The sequence below is a fragment of the Vombatus ursinus genome, unplaced genomic scaffold (genome assembly GCF_900497805.2).
Source record: "Vombatus ursinus unplaced genomic scaffold, bare-nosed wombat genome assembly UNPS02010193.1, whole genome shotgun sequence".
Classification (NCBI taxonomy): Eukaryota; Metazoa; Chordata; class Mammalia; order Diprotodontia; family Vombatidae; genus Vombatus; species Vombatus ursinus.
In genome coordinates this window covers 1,149,708-1,163,616 of record NW_020949971.1, presented here as the reverse complement: position 1 = coordinate 1,163,616, position 13,909 = coordinate 1,149,708, and the positions used below count along the sequence as shown (strand labels likewise).

Here is a 13,909-nt window from a genome sequence, read left to right as displayed (position 1 = left end):
ACACACACACACACACACACACACACACACACACACACACACACACAAAACAAGAGCCAATCACAAGGAACAGGTAGTTATAAAACCACAGAGACCCACTCTCCCTCCTTTCCTTCTCCCCTAGAAATCATCACCTGGTACTCCTCCTTATTTTTCACTGTTAAAGTGGACACCATGAAGGTGAAGGGTAAGGAAGCAAGTAAGTCCAGGCCACATAGGACAGGGAAGAATTTCCTGAGCTGGAGAATAATGTGCTCGGCCTTAGGCTCTCAGAAAATCCCTCTGGGAGCTGAGTGGAAGACAGCACCCAAAGGGCAAATCCATGAGACAGAGGCGACTGCAAGAGTCCAGGAGAGAGGGGCTGAGCACTTAGCCCGGCGCAGCAGCCTCATGAATAGACAGAAGAGGAAGAAAGACAATGCAGACGCAGGAAATAACATGATTAGGTAACCAAACGGTTATGTGGGGTGAGCAAAGCAAATCGGGAGCTGCAGATGACCCTGGGTTCCAAACCAAGAAGGTGGAAGAACAGTGGTGCCCACACAGAAACATGGGAGTGACGATGGATGGGCTCCAAGGAATCTAGAAAGCTGCGCTTTGGACAGGCCAAGGCACATTCCCAGGAGACATTTGGTCATATTTGTGAAACCTGGAGGGTCTACCAGCCCATGCCAGGAAACGGAGTCGCTTCCATTTGAACTGTCTGGGGAAGATTCTGAAGATCACCGGGCAGCAGAAGGTACCGGGCACTGAGGTCCTTTCTCAAGCTGAACTGCCAAGAATTCAAACCCTACTGCAGAGAGTGCAACTCCGATGGACCGGCCATGCTTTGGAATGCCAAAGGTGTGTTTGCCTAAAAGGTCATTTTATGGCGAGCTCACACGAGGCCAGTGTTCACACAGAAGTTAGAAGAAGTGATGCTAGGTTGCGCAGTGGTTAGAGCTCCAGCCTTGGAGTCAGGAGGATCTGAGTTCAAATCTGGCCTCAGACACATAACACCCACTAGCTGTGTGACTCTGGGCAAGTCACTTAACCCTGATTGACTCACCAAAAAAAAAAAAAAAAAAAGGTGATAACAAGGACATTCTGAAAGTCTCTCTAAAGAACTTTTTCAAGTGATCATGAGAAACAGGAGACGTTAGCACAGGACCACCCAGCACAGCGTGGCCACATCAAAGGGGCGCTGCACTCGCTGAGCAAGGCAGAATTGCGTTGCTCAAAAGAAATGTGAGCTGCACAAATCTGGAGCCACCTCCATTCCAAATGTCCACGTGAACTATGTGGGCCCAAGCTCATATGCTGGTCTGATCAGCCACAGTCGGACACACTAATGGCCTTTTGGTCCTCTTCAAGAACAAAGGACAACAGCCAATTCAGTCAGAAATGTCCCAGAGGCAAGTGGGGACGTGGGAAAGGAGCTCAAGAGAAAGCTGAAGGTGGACACTTGGGAGTCACCTGGACAATGATAAGTAACCCAGGAGGAAGGGAGGAGAAGACGACTTGGGAGACGGGGTTGCTGGATTCTAGTCTGGGTTCTCTGTCATTCACTGGCAATCTGTCCCTAAGCAGGTTCATTCCAGAGGCTGTATAGAGTCTTAAGAGAGCACAATGGACCTGGATTTCAGAAGACCTGGGTTCAAATCTCACCCAATTTATGTGAAGCCTGGACAAGTCTTCATTTTGTCTCTCTGGGACTCAGTTTCCTTGTCTGTAGAATGAGGTGATTTGTCTCTCTGGATTCTAAGGTCCCTCTCAACTCTACATCTGGGATCCTGTGATCCCACTACGGGATCAGTTCTCTTATCAGCAACACAAAGTGGGCTCAATGTGGCAGCAGAGCTCCTGAGAGGAGCCCAAGCCACATGAAAATGCAACTGGGAAATTTTTAACAAAATAACTAAAAATACAACAAAGATAATGCTAACTTGTGGTTTTCTAAGTCAAAGTGTGCTGGCAGAGATCTGGTTTCTATTAAAGTTTGACACTCCTGGACTAGATGACCTCCAATTCATTTCAGCAAATACTGAGCACTGACTGGGTGCACCTACAAGACTTTGCGCCTTGCCTGGAGTCAGCGGCAGAGTGTGGATAATAGGTCCTGGTCCTCAAAGTGCCCCCAGATAGCTAAGACTACAAAACCGCCCAGATTCCCAACAGGGCACAACTGACATTGTACCTTACTGTATTCTGGATGGTCTCCTCACCCTGCTTGGCCCTGAGATAACAGATACAAAGTGGCATCATCTGTGAGCCACCTTCACCGCCACCCCCCCAACCCACCCAGTAATACACCTACTCTTACCTAAGAACATGTCAAGTGCCGGCAGAAAGCAGTTCAGAGAGGATGAAGCTGTGCTCCTTCCAGTACATCCCAGGGGCTCAAGAGGATGCCTCACATGGACTTACCACATCCTCGTTTAAGGACTCAAACCCTAAGAGCCCATTAGAACTAGAAGGGCTCTCAGAGACCACGTAACTTTCACACACACATACACACACACAGCCCAACACACACACACACACACACACCACACACACACCGGGACAGTCTGTGTGTGTGGGTACTGACCTCCGACCTCCATGAGGGCAAGGACATATCTTTTCCATTCATTCACCCAACAAACACATACTAGGCACCACCTGTGGGTGGGGCATTGTGCTAGGAGGTAAAAATAAACAAGTGGTTCCTCCCAAGAACTTCTGCTGTAATAGGGAGGAGGAGAGCAGGACAGGTGAGTGAAGACAGAGAATGGCAGGGAATGTGCAGGGGGGCTGGGGGAAGGAGCTACAGGGGGAGCCCACTGGAGGCGAGGGGCAGTCTCTGCAAAGGCACAGCGATGGAAGAGAGAAGGTCACCATGAGAAATGATGGGCAGGCCCATTTGGGTGCAACACAGAGTGCCTGAAGCAGAGAAACACCAGGCAGGTCGGAGAGCCAGAGCAGAGCCCAACTGGGCGGGGCTGCCCACACCAAGGGGAAGCTTCCTGAGTGGGTGCCCAAGCTGGAGGAGCTTCCCCCAAGGGGGAATCTCCCCGGGCCTTGGCTGTGGGGCTGAAGGGAGAGGGACGATGCAAATTCCAAAGTCTCTTGGGAATCTATATAGCGGCTGATGATGGTGATCCTGCTGCTGCCGCCGCGTACCAAAACTTCTCTCAGCCCCAGGTACCGTAGTGCGGCTGCACAGAAAGCTGCAAAAGCCTTTACTTCTATTCACAAACCATTTCTTCTGTCACTGTGTTCAGCACACTGGAAAGGGCTAAGCATCCTCATTACTGTCAACATCTAAAATGCAAATTCTGCAGTGATTTGCCTTTAAAAAGGTAGTTACAATATGGAGAATTGAAAAAAAAATTATCTACTTCTAAGTTACCCCTCTAAATTTCAACACTGATTTGACGAAGAAAACAACCTTTATTAGCCTTTCCAAAAGTAATCGCTATTTTGAAGCACTAAAGGGAATTCTGCAAGGGCATCCACACGTACAAAACATAAAATAACACCAATCCTATATTCTATTGCTTATATATTTTGGGAAAAAAAAAGTATTTGTTTATTCAAATTAGGTCAATAAGGCAAATAGCCTCTGGTTTTTGACATTTAAGGAGTCAGAGTATACAAGAAGTATCAATTAAGCCAAGAAAGCTAGCCCTGCCAAGGCACCATAGGAAACTGGGTGCCAGAGCCAAGAGAATGAGCCCGCAGTATCTTACATGACTGGGATAAATCCTGGAGCTCATGCTCAGCAGCGGTAGGCTGACCCTTTGCAGTACGTCTGCAGAGGCGCACACACACATCCCACACATACTTCAGCCACATCTACTTGGTAAAAAACAAACAGTGGAGACAGACACTTTTGCTCTCTGCTGAAATATTAAAGTGGTTCTCTGTACCAAATCCTCACTGCCTCCTGAACTACCAAAATGCTTTCCTTCATTTAATTTGTACATATTTCCGATCCCTTCCATTCCATCCCAACGGCCCCAAAGGACCCAGTCAGCTTTTCTGCCTGGGAGCCCCCTGGGACTGCACCATGTGCCCGTCACTGCAGTCAGACTCACAAAGGCCTATGGGTATTCCTGAGCAGAAGTCTCCTCCTTTTCAGACAGCTGGAGCAAGCTGGTTCTCCCCAACCAGTTCCATCCACACTCCTTTGCCCAGGAGCAAACGAGGAGCACACCAAAAGAGCATGAGAAAGGGGTGAAGACGTTCAGGAAGTCTTCCTTCCCTGTCTGAACCTCCCCAGCACAAGAACACACCTGCCAGACGGGCAAAGCTCATGTCAAAAACCACCACTTCTCTTTCCCGTGACTTCAGAGAATGAAAAGCTCTGCTCCAAAATGAGGTGGCCCCCCTCTCAGGCGCACCCCATCGCTGACTCCCTCATTTTATTTGCACCAAAGTTCAAGAATAATCTTAGTTGTAACAGAACCACGGCAGCTCATTCAAAGGCATTAGGCATTTCAAGGAGTGAGACTACTGAAGAACAATACATAGTTTAGTTAAAAGACAGGGCTTGGGTCAGGGCATGCAGAGATCCCCACAAAGTCCCTGCTTCCTAAAATCAGGATGAAGCACCCAAAGGGATTGAACCTGAGCCTCATCAGAGCTAATCCAGGTACTTATTGAAGCCCTGACCACAGCTAGAGTGACATAATATTACTTATAAACGTAGGGAGACTGAGACTCTTCCCAGACCATGGGCTGGTGACCAGTAAACACAATAAAGAAAGGCATGTGGACAGGTGAGGGGAGGCCAAGGACCTTCCTTGCCGAGGCTCCAAATCATTTAGAGTTGTGGTAGAGAAGAGATGCAGACTTTAGGTAAGGATCTCCTGATGACACGAGGCCTCATGGGAACAGAATTAATCTGGGGCCACTCTGCCTGGCTTTTTTTTAAAAATTAATTTATTTTGATTTATCAACGATCACTTCCATATGCTTTTGAGTTTAAAATTTTTCTCCCCCTCCCTCCCCATCACCCTCCCCTAGATGATGCGCAATCTGATATACTGCCTGGCTTTTGATAGCCTGGTGTGGCAGCTGTTACCAAAAGAACAGTCCACAGCATGTCTGGGCCAGTGCTAGCCTCTACGCTCTGGCCAACTGAAAGCCTAGCAAGGCAGGAAAGGCAGGAAGCCCACCATGGGCCAGGAGGAGCTCCAGTGGCAGAATGCACCAGGAGAAATGCCCCTTCCCTCAGATCCCCCCAGGCACAAATGTCTCCAAGGTATTAGTAATGAAGTCCTGGGAGAGAAATTGAAGTCCACAGGGACGAGGGTTGAGTTTGCCACACGTCAGCTCCTTGAAGGTAAGGAATGTGGAAGACAAAACCTGCTTTGGGAAGTGAACGCCCGGCTAAGGAAATGGCATCTGAGAAGAGCATCTGGACTCGCTGACCGTGCTTAAATCCAGGCCTGCCAAATGTGTGGCTTGAGAAGAAGCCCACCCAACAGGGGTGGACAAGGAAGGATTTGGCAGATGTCTTGAAAAACTAACCAAAAGACCTAAAAGAATCTGTCAGCGTAGGAACTGACAGACTTAGGACAGGTTTTCTCTTCCTGAATTCTCTGTCCAAGTTCGGTCTAGCTAACCAATTCTGAACAAAACGCATGCCAGGAACTGCAGTAAGCCCTAGGAAGACACACTCCCGCATGAGACAGTCCCTTCCCCCAAGGAGCCACGTAAGAGGGGAAGCCAATCCACACACAGGAGGGGAGGCCAGGAAAGAGAGGGCGCAGGCAATCTGAGGCAAGGTCAACTGTCTCTGGGCTCAGGTCACTGCCATGCCTTTCTACAGGTTAACTGATGGGTCATCCAATCATGGGAGCTGATGAGCTCACCACTAAGTGAAGGAGCAAAGACAGACCTGAGAAGAAGGCCCAGGACAGAGCCCCGTGGGGCATCCACGGTCAGAGGGCTCGGTTGGGAAGAGGGCCCAGCAAAAGAGACTGAGGAAGAGTGGCCAGAGAGGGAGGAGGAGAATCAGGAGGGAGGGATGTCCTGAAACCTCGAGAAGAGAGGATCAAGGAGGAGAGAGGGATCAACAGTGTCACAGGCTGCAGAGGTCAAAGAGGAGGGCAGAGAAGAGGCCACTGGACTGGGGAATTAAAAGACCACTGATAAATCTGGAGGGAGCAGATCTGTCGGTTGATGAGGTCAGAAGCCAGGGCAGGCTGCAGGGACTGGAGGAGACGAAGTGGAGGCAGATATCTCCAGAGTAGCTAAGAATGACAGCTGCTGAGAATGCACACAGGTGGAGGATGTGGGAGACATGGGTGCATGTCTGCAGGTCACAGCAGAGACAGACACAGAGAGAGAGGCGAAATCAGAGAGAAATCTGCTGCAGGAGCAGGGATGCACAGAGAGGAGCTGGCTCTGGCGAGGGGAAGGGCCACCCGCCTATGCAGGAGGAGGCAGCGTGGCAGGTGTCTAAGCAGAGTGACATCAATCTGGGGAGGAGCCAGTCAGCACGAGGGCCTGGAAACCTCCCCCCCTCGCTCAGCAGCCTCTATATAGGGACATGGGACAGTGGCCTGGGGCTTCAACAGGATAAGGAGTAAGAGACTCAGCTCAGAAGAGATGACAGTGTAGACTGGACTGCGAGGGGATCCCAGAGTGCACAGAGGACCGAGCCTGGAGGCAGCAAGACCTGAGTTCCAATTGGGCCTCAGACACTTACTAGCTGTGTGACCTTGGGCAAGTCACTTCCCTGTTTGCCTCACATTCCTCAAATGGGGTTCGGAAGAGCCCTCCCTCCCCGGATTTTGTGAGGATCAAATGAGACCCTCTTTGTAAAGGGCTCAGCACAGAGCCGGCACACAGTAGGCGCTTTGCGAATGCTAGCTCACGAGTCACAGCAGGTCAGAAAACCAGCCCTGCAGAGGAGGCGTTTCCCTCACACTGGCAGCACAAACTCCTTCAAGCCTGAGCCTTCGAGGCTCAGAATGGCAAAGAAGCCACCCCATTACAGCACTGAGAATGGCCTACACAAATCAGGCGCCACTCCCACCACGTTACGTGATCGGCTTGGGAGCGGGTCTGTTCTGGAGAGATCTCTGGAAGCCACGTTCCACGCTGGGGTCAAGCGCTCATGACCTTGGCAGAAGATGAGTGGCAGAGAGCATCTCCAAGTCCCCCACCGCTCTAACATTAGAGAGCCCCCAGTGCAATCAGGATGTTGGGGGGAGGGAGGAGAAGGCACAGACGACCATTGTGTAACTAACACAGGGAGAACTCTTGTTTCCATAGGCTAAACACAATCAGATTTGTCAATCTTCGTACGGAAACTTACCACTTGTCCATTCTGAGGGTTCTTATGGGCGTACGGAGGTCCCCGGATATGATTCCACATTTGTCCTGATGTCATAGCAAAGACCACACACTGAAAAAGAGGGCAAATGCAAATGACAAACTCAGAGAAGATAAAATACAAAATGCTACATGAATACAACCAGTTTATTCAGCAAATTCAGTTATTTAAAAATCTGTAAAAGATTTAAGATACTGCCTACGAGAGCCAACCACAGCTTACACGCTTCACCTTCCCAACAGCTCTGAGATCACGTGGACTGAACCCGCTTGAACGTGGCAGCTGGGCCACGTGACAGAGCCCTCCCGTCCCTGGGAGGGTGCCAGTAACATGACAGGGCAGGCATTATTTCATTATTTCATTGATGTCGTTGTGATCCTAGGGTCTGGAACAGCATCTTCTCAGGTATGTAAGAGCCTCATAGTAAGTGCGGTTTTTTTATTAAAAAAAAAAAAAGAATTGCATTTTAGACCTAAAAGAATCTGTCAGAGTAGGAACTGACAGACTTAGGACAGGTTTTCTATTCCTGAATTCTCTGTCAAAGTTTGGTCCAGCTAACCAAGTAAATAACATTAACTGAGTGCCCACATAGACCCTCCTTGACTTGCAGTAGATAAAATACAGATTAGAAGGGACACACCCTTGGAGAAGACACCCTTTAATAGTAAAAGCACAGACACTGAGTATTGGGACCACACGTGCGGCCACATCTCTGGAAGCATCGTCACTGTCACTGCCCAAACCAGGGAGGAGCACAGAGGATGGCCGGCCACCCATCTGTTTCATGGGATGCTATGACCAGAATAATTATGGTGGTGGCCAACTTTCTGCACACGTGGCTGGGCTGACTGTGCCAGACCACACTGGGGACCATCCAGGGTTGCTCATGATCGCCATCTGCTCACTGCCATGAAAACCTATTACTGGGATAAGAGTATTCCCCCAGTAAGGCTGCAAGGCTTCCCTTCAAGGCACCCCATGATCTCGCTATAATTAAAAGGATAACTGACTCCAAAGCAATGGGAAGGTGCACAGTGGCCCTGAGCATCCTCAGCATGACGCCAACTCCGACATCCTCACAAAGGATGGTCTGAGATCCATCATGGAGGGCAGGTATGAGCGGAAAAGGGGGCAAGCCAGCTACATGCGCAGAAAAGCAACTGAGGGACAGGCCTGATCCTTAAAGAACAAGAGGTGCGTCTCCATGGCAAATCCTTTGTCTGAGACCGAGGAGGAAAAATGGGCAAAAGCCCCCGGAGAGGCTGCAAGGCAATGCCTGGCTAAGGGGCAACAGCTCGGAAGGCGAAGGAAGGAAAGACACTAACGGCCAGGTGTGCTCCAAGGAGATCTGGACGCTGAAGGAGGGGGTGGGGGTGGCCTAGGCAGAAAGGAACTAGGAGAGCACATGGAAAAAAGGCAGGAGATGGAAAGTTATGTGCCAAAGGTAGGGAACAGAGCAGTTTCACTGAAGCCAAAAGAATGCAATGTCTACAATCTTAGTGACAAGCTCAATAAACAGAGTTGGCCGAGGAGAACGACCCCAGCTCTAAGGAATCCCCAGTGTGCCCGCCTTCTGCTCTCCTTGCACGACAGGGTCTTCAGAGTCTGCCAGAGAAGGCTTCATGGAGCCTGATGCCACAGAGGCCACCTCAAATCAAGACATCTCTAAAAAAACTCGATTATATGACATCAACAACAACTGTCCAGGCTGGAAACATCAAGAAGACACGAAGCAAGGAAGGAGACGAGGAGAAAAGGTCAACAGGCCTCATGTCCTAGAAGGCGTCTTCCAGGCTCATCTCACAAAATGCGTTACCAGGAAGCCAGGCGCCTTCTAAACCGAATAACTGACTGAAAGGACGAGGAAGAAGTAGAACGAAGGCTTTTGTGAACAGAGAAATGATTTGTAATCACTGTCAAATACCAGATTTATCTTCATTACCCAAGGAAACACATTTTCCCCAGGAAAGACTTTAGGTTCCTCCAGTGTGGTTTGGTTCATTAGAGACACGTCAGAAATTTGAGGAAAAAAGGGAGGTCCTCAAAATGCTTCTTTTAAACTCATATCTGACCTGATACTTTTATCTAGACACAGGAACGGACGTTTTTTATTTCTTATTAGTCTCTGTTTCTAAGGCTTTATAGACTTGAAATTGCTTCAATCTCACTTTTCCTGTTATTTTTGCCTTGCAATATTATTTTCTACCCTTCATTGTGATGTTCTGACCTGTGTGCGATCTTTCCAAGACTATGTTGAAGCCCCAGCCACCTCTGGCATCTTCTCTTTCTTTCAGGACAGAGATATTAATCACAGTAATAATAATAATTTTTAAAGGCTCCAATTTCAGTATGCTACCTCTAAAAGTCACAGGGTAGTTATGGGGTCTGGGTTCCAGTTTTTCATATACAGAGTCTCTAATACCCCAGAATAGATATGCTTTGATTAAATGATCCAGATGATTAGATAGAATTGATTTAGATGTTCCTTCTAACCATGCCCATCACAACCCATCCATGCTCACTAAATAATGATAATGATATTGATATTGATTATGGTAACAACAGTAGCTAAAATTCTTACAGAAATTACGTGCCCTGGCACTCTGCTAAGCACTTCACTCCTTTAATAGGTGCTGCTACTATCTCTATTTTATAGATAAGAAAACTGAGGCAACCAGTGGTTTGGTGACTTTCCCAGGATAGCTAACAAGTGTCTGAGGTTGGATTTGAACTCAGATCTTCCTGACTCCAGGCCCAGCACTCTGCCTCTGTGTCACTCATCCCCATGCCCTCCCCAATGCTGACCTTGGGGGAAGAGGAAGGTCCATACAACATGATCACCCCTCTCCCAGTTTAACCCTGGGCCCACCTTGGTGGTGGTTCACACTCTCCCAGATATATACAATAACAGTCCCTAGCTCATCCAGCCAAATGCAGGCCACAGACATTCCTCCTGCACTTGGCCTTCCTGGTGTGGCCGCCCGAACTCTTCCAATTCTACACCTCTTCCAAGAGGCCATGCAAAGCTCTGGGGCGAAGTTCAACTTGCACATTACTATCTATCTACAAGAATATCTGGAGGGCCTCACTCTCCACAAGGAATCCTTCTCCAACATGTCCTCTGCAATGGACTGAAAACATGATTCTGAGAACAGACCACAGGCTTCACCAGACTGGCAAAGGAAGGCAGGACACAGACCAAAATGAAGAACCCCTGTTCTGAGGCAGTCAAGACGGCAGAGGCAGCATTTCTGCCCAGCTCTCCCAAACGTACCCTGTCCTCAACAACTCAGACAATGCACCAGAACAAACTCTGATAGAGAAAGCTCAGAAAGAAGACAGGGAGTCATTTTTCCAGCCCAGAAGACAAGCCAGGCCTGTGGACACTGGGGAAGGGTGAGGAGCAGTCTAGTTCCCAGGGACAGTCAAGGGCCTGAGACCGACCACCAGGGCAGGAGGAGATCCCAGGGGACCCCTGAGCCAGACCTGGGAGTGAGAACGGGTGTCATCTGGCATTTTACCCAGTTCCCAGTCACAGACCCAGGCCAGAGACAAGTGCTCTGGATCTCCAGGGGACTTTCCATCTCCCATTACCCAGGCCCAGGTCACAGTTCCAGGGTGGGACAGAGAGGTCACAGTCACCAGTGAGAAGCCCCAGCTATGCATGGAGCAAGGAACAAGTCCCAGAACCCCAGCTGTGAGGCTCAGGGCCCAAGAGCAGAGCAGAGACTCAGTCCCAGCCTTTAATCCTGCTCACGTCTACAGAGGAATAACAGGGCAGCTCCTGCCGGCAGTTCAGTCACTCTGACTCTACAAAACCTTCCAGCAGGCCGAGAGTGACTGAGTCCAGCAGCAGTCTCGGCAGCACACGTACCAAAGGACCCGAAACAGGCCGGGAACTTGGAGAACGCAGACCAGGCGGGCAGGTCCTCCGACTGAGCTGTGAAAACAGCAGACGCTCAAGCCGGATGCCCTCTCAGAGGCCGGCAGAGCCCAACACTAACAAAGTCCAAAGTCAGTAAGTGGGCTGGAAGAATGAGCAATCAGAAAAAGAACCCAACCACAAAGAGCTACTCTGGGGACAAGGATGCCTAAGACGCAAACCCAGAAGAAGACAATGACCTGAAAACATCTACAAGCAAAGCCACAAAGAAAAAATGCAGATATGACAAAAACTCACCAGAATTCCTGAGATAAAGAAAGAGATTAAAAAAAGAGAAAAAAAAAAGATTTTAAAAACCAAATAAGAGCAGCAGAGAAAAACATGGGAAAAGAAATGAGAACTATGCAACAAAGTTATGAAAATAGAATTAGCAACTTGTTAAAAGAGGCATAAAACTTTACTGAGGAAAAAAAAAAAACTCCTTGAAAATCAGAATTGGCCAAGTGGAAGGTATAACCTTCATGAGACATGAGCTCTGCAAACAACTGCTAGACAAAAGAAGAAAACCTTTGCCAAAGCCTGGAGGAGGCTCACTGATCCTTCCCAAGCTCCCCTGCATTGAGAAACCAAGTTCATCATTGGCAGCACAAAGGCAGCCACGGCACACCATGCAGAGAATCTCCAGGAAGCTTCATCCATGAAAAATATTCTATATCACACAATAAGGCACAGGGATCACCTGGGGTCAGCCCATTTTTATCACTGGTAGCTATAAGCCCCCTTTTAAGTTATAAAACCAAAAATTAACTATAGACAAATGAAGAAGTATAATGACTCCTGTTCCCCTGCAAGAAAAGAGATTAAAAGGATACATCAAAGGATCCTTCATTGTCATGACAGAAATAACGTAACAAAAGAGCACAAAAATCCAGTCTTGAAACTCAATTTGCCAATGCTTCTCAAGGCCGATAAAAATGAAGGGCTGGCTGAGACATGCTGGGTTGTGCCCAACCTTTTTAAAGAATAAGGCATAGGGATTTTTCAAGAATTACAATGGACCGTGAAACTATGGCATTGTTCACAGGAGATGACAAGGCCTAGAGAAACATATGATGTGATAAGCCATGGGAAACATATACAGGTCTTGAAATATTTTCCCCATTGGTGTAAGGACTTATGTTTTGTTTTTATTTAACATCTTAAAGGTTTGGGTCTGAGCAAGAGTAGATGCTGCCACACTCTGCTGCTATCAGCCAGCTAGAAAAGTCTGCTGGTTCAGAGTGGAGGAATTCTGGGCTCCCCTTTGGGCTAGAATTCCCACCCTAGTTATTCTCCTCATAGGCTTGGCTAGCTGTTGGAAGTGAGACCCTGTTCTGTGCCTGGGCTTTGAGCCATGCTGCTGCCGCTGCTACTGCTGCTAGCATCTTCTGAACTTCTTTCTCCATACACTAGCCCGGCCCTCTCTCCCAGGAATGCCACCCTGCATAGGTCCCTTTCTCAGTCCTCCCTGGATCTATGACCCAAAACTGCAAGCTGCACCTGCCACTGTCCCAGTGACCTGGCATGGGTCTGGTGCTGCTGTTTATAGATCTGAGACCTCCTCTTGTGGTGGTGCCCAGCTTCTCCTTGGATGCCAGAGTGCAGTATGCATAGCGTACTCCTGGCCTGATCCCATCCCCAGTGTCCATACACCTCTCTGTCTGCCTCTGTATGCCACGATAGGCTGGGCAAATGACTTGCGGTGCCTTTTTCTGGATGTCTCCATCAGGATTCCATCTTTTTGTGCATCTGACACATCTGTTTGGAAGAGTCTGTGGAGGGGAGGTCACCGCGCTGCTGCCCATCACTCTGCCACCTTGGCTCTAAGCTGTTGTCTTTATTTATTTAGCACTTTTCCCCCAATCACATATAAAACAATGGTTAACATTCTTTTTTTTAAATTCTGACTTCCAAATTCTCTTCCTCCTTCCCTATACCCTCACTGAGAAAGCAAGCACTTTGATATAGGTGATACACATTCAATCCTGCAAAACATGTTTCCATATTGGTCATGTCGTGAAAGAAAACACAGACCAAAAAGGAAAAAAAAAAAAAACAAGAAAAATAAAGTAAAAAAAGTATGCTTTCATCTGCATTCAGACTTCATCAGTTCTTTCTCTGGGGTCCATCCCCTTACCTTACGAAACCTCGATGAGACTCACCTGCACACAAATCCCTGGCACCCTTCACGTGGCTATTAGTAAAGAAATGAGTAGGCTTTCTCAAGCAATCTTCTAAAATGGACAAATGACTAAAAGATATAGTGAATGCTAGATCCCACATGACTACTGGTAGATTATGAAAAGGCTCCCTTCCCCCAAAGTTCCTTTGATCCATACATCAAAATCATTCACGATTCCTAGAAAAATGTAAGAGAAATAACCCTGTTTAATAACTTTCTAACCCTAAACTTCAGCCAAAGCATAAAACAGATGTATATTTGCCAAAAGTGTGCACCACTGCAATGGAGGACAAATGCATAGTCCAAGTAGCAGAGAGCCTCTGGGGAACTCTGACTGGGGATGTGTTACAGCAGTCAGTCTCCTGGAAGAGATTTACATCCATGCAGAAGGATCTGGCCTGACCATTTATCCAGGAGACAGTCCCTCAACAAAGAACGTCCATGGCCCAGATTATAACACACGCACCTAAATGGTCAGCCAATCCATCCTGTGGGC

General features: G+C 48.2%; 1 protein-coding gene across 1 annotated transcript in view; it reads right to left on the bottom strand.

Annotated features, from left to right (window-relative positions):
- TUSC3 (tumor suppressor candidate 3) overlaps positions 1–13,909 on the bottom strand; it is a 71,411-nt gene that overhangs the window by 25,408 nt on the left and 32,094 nt on the right. Inside the window, exon 6 of the mRNA XM_027853695.1 lies at positions 7,292–7,381. Within this exon, the coding sequence (XP_027709496.1) occupies positions 7,292–7,381 (90 nt within the window). The remainder of the gene's footprint in view (positions 1–7,291; positions 7,382–13,909) is intronic.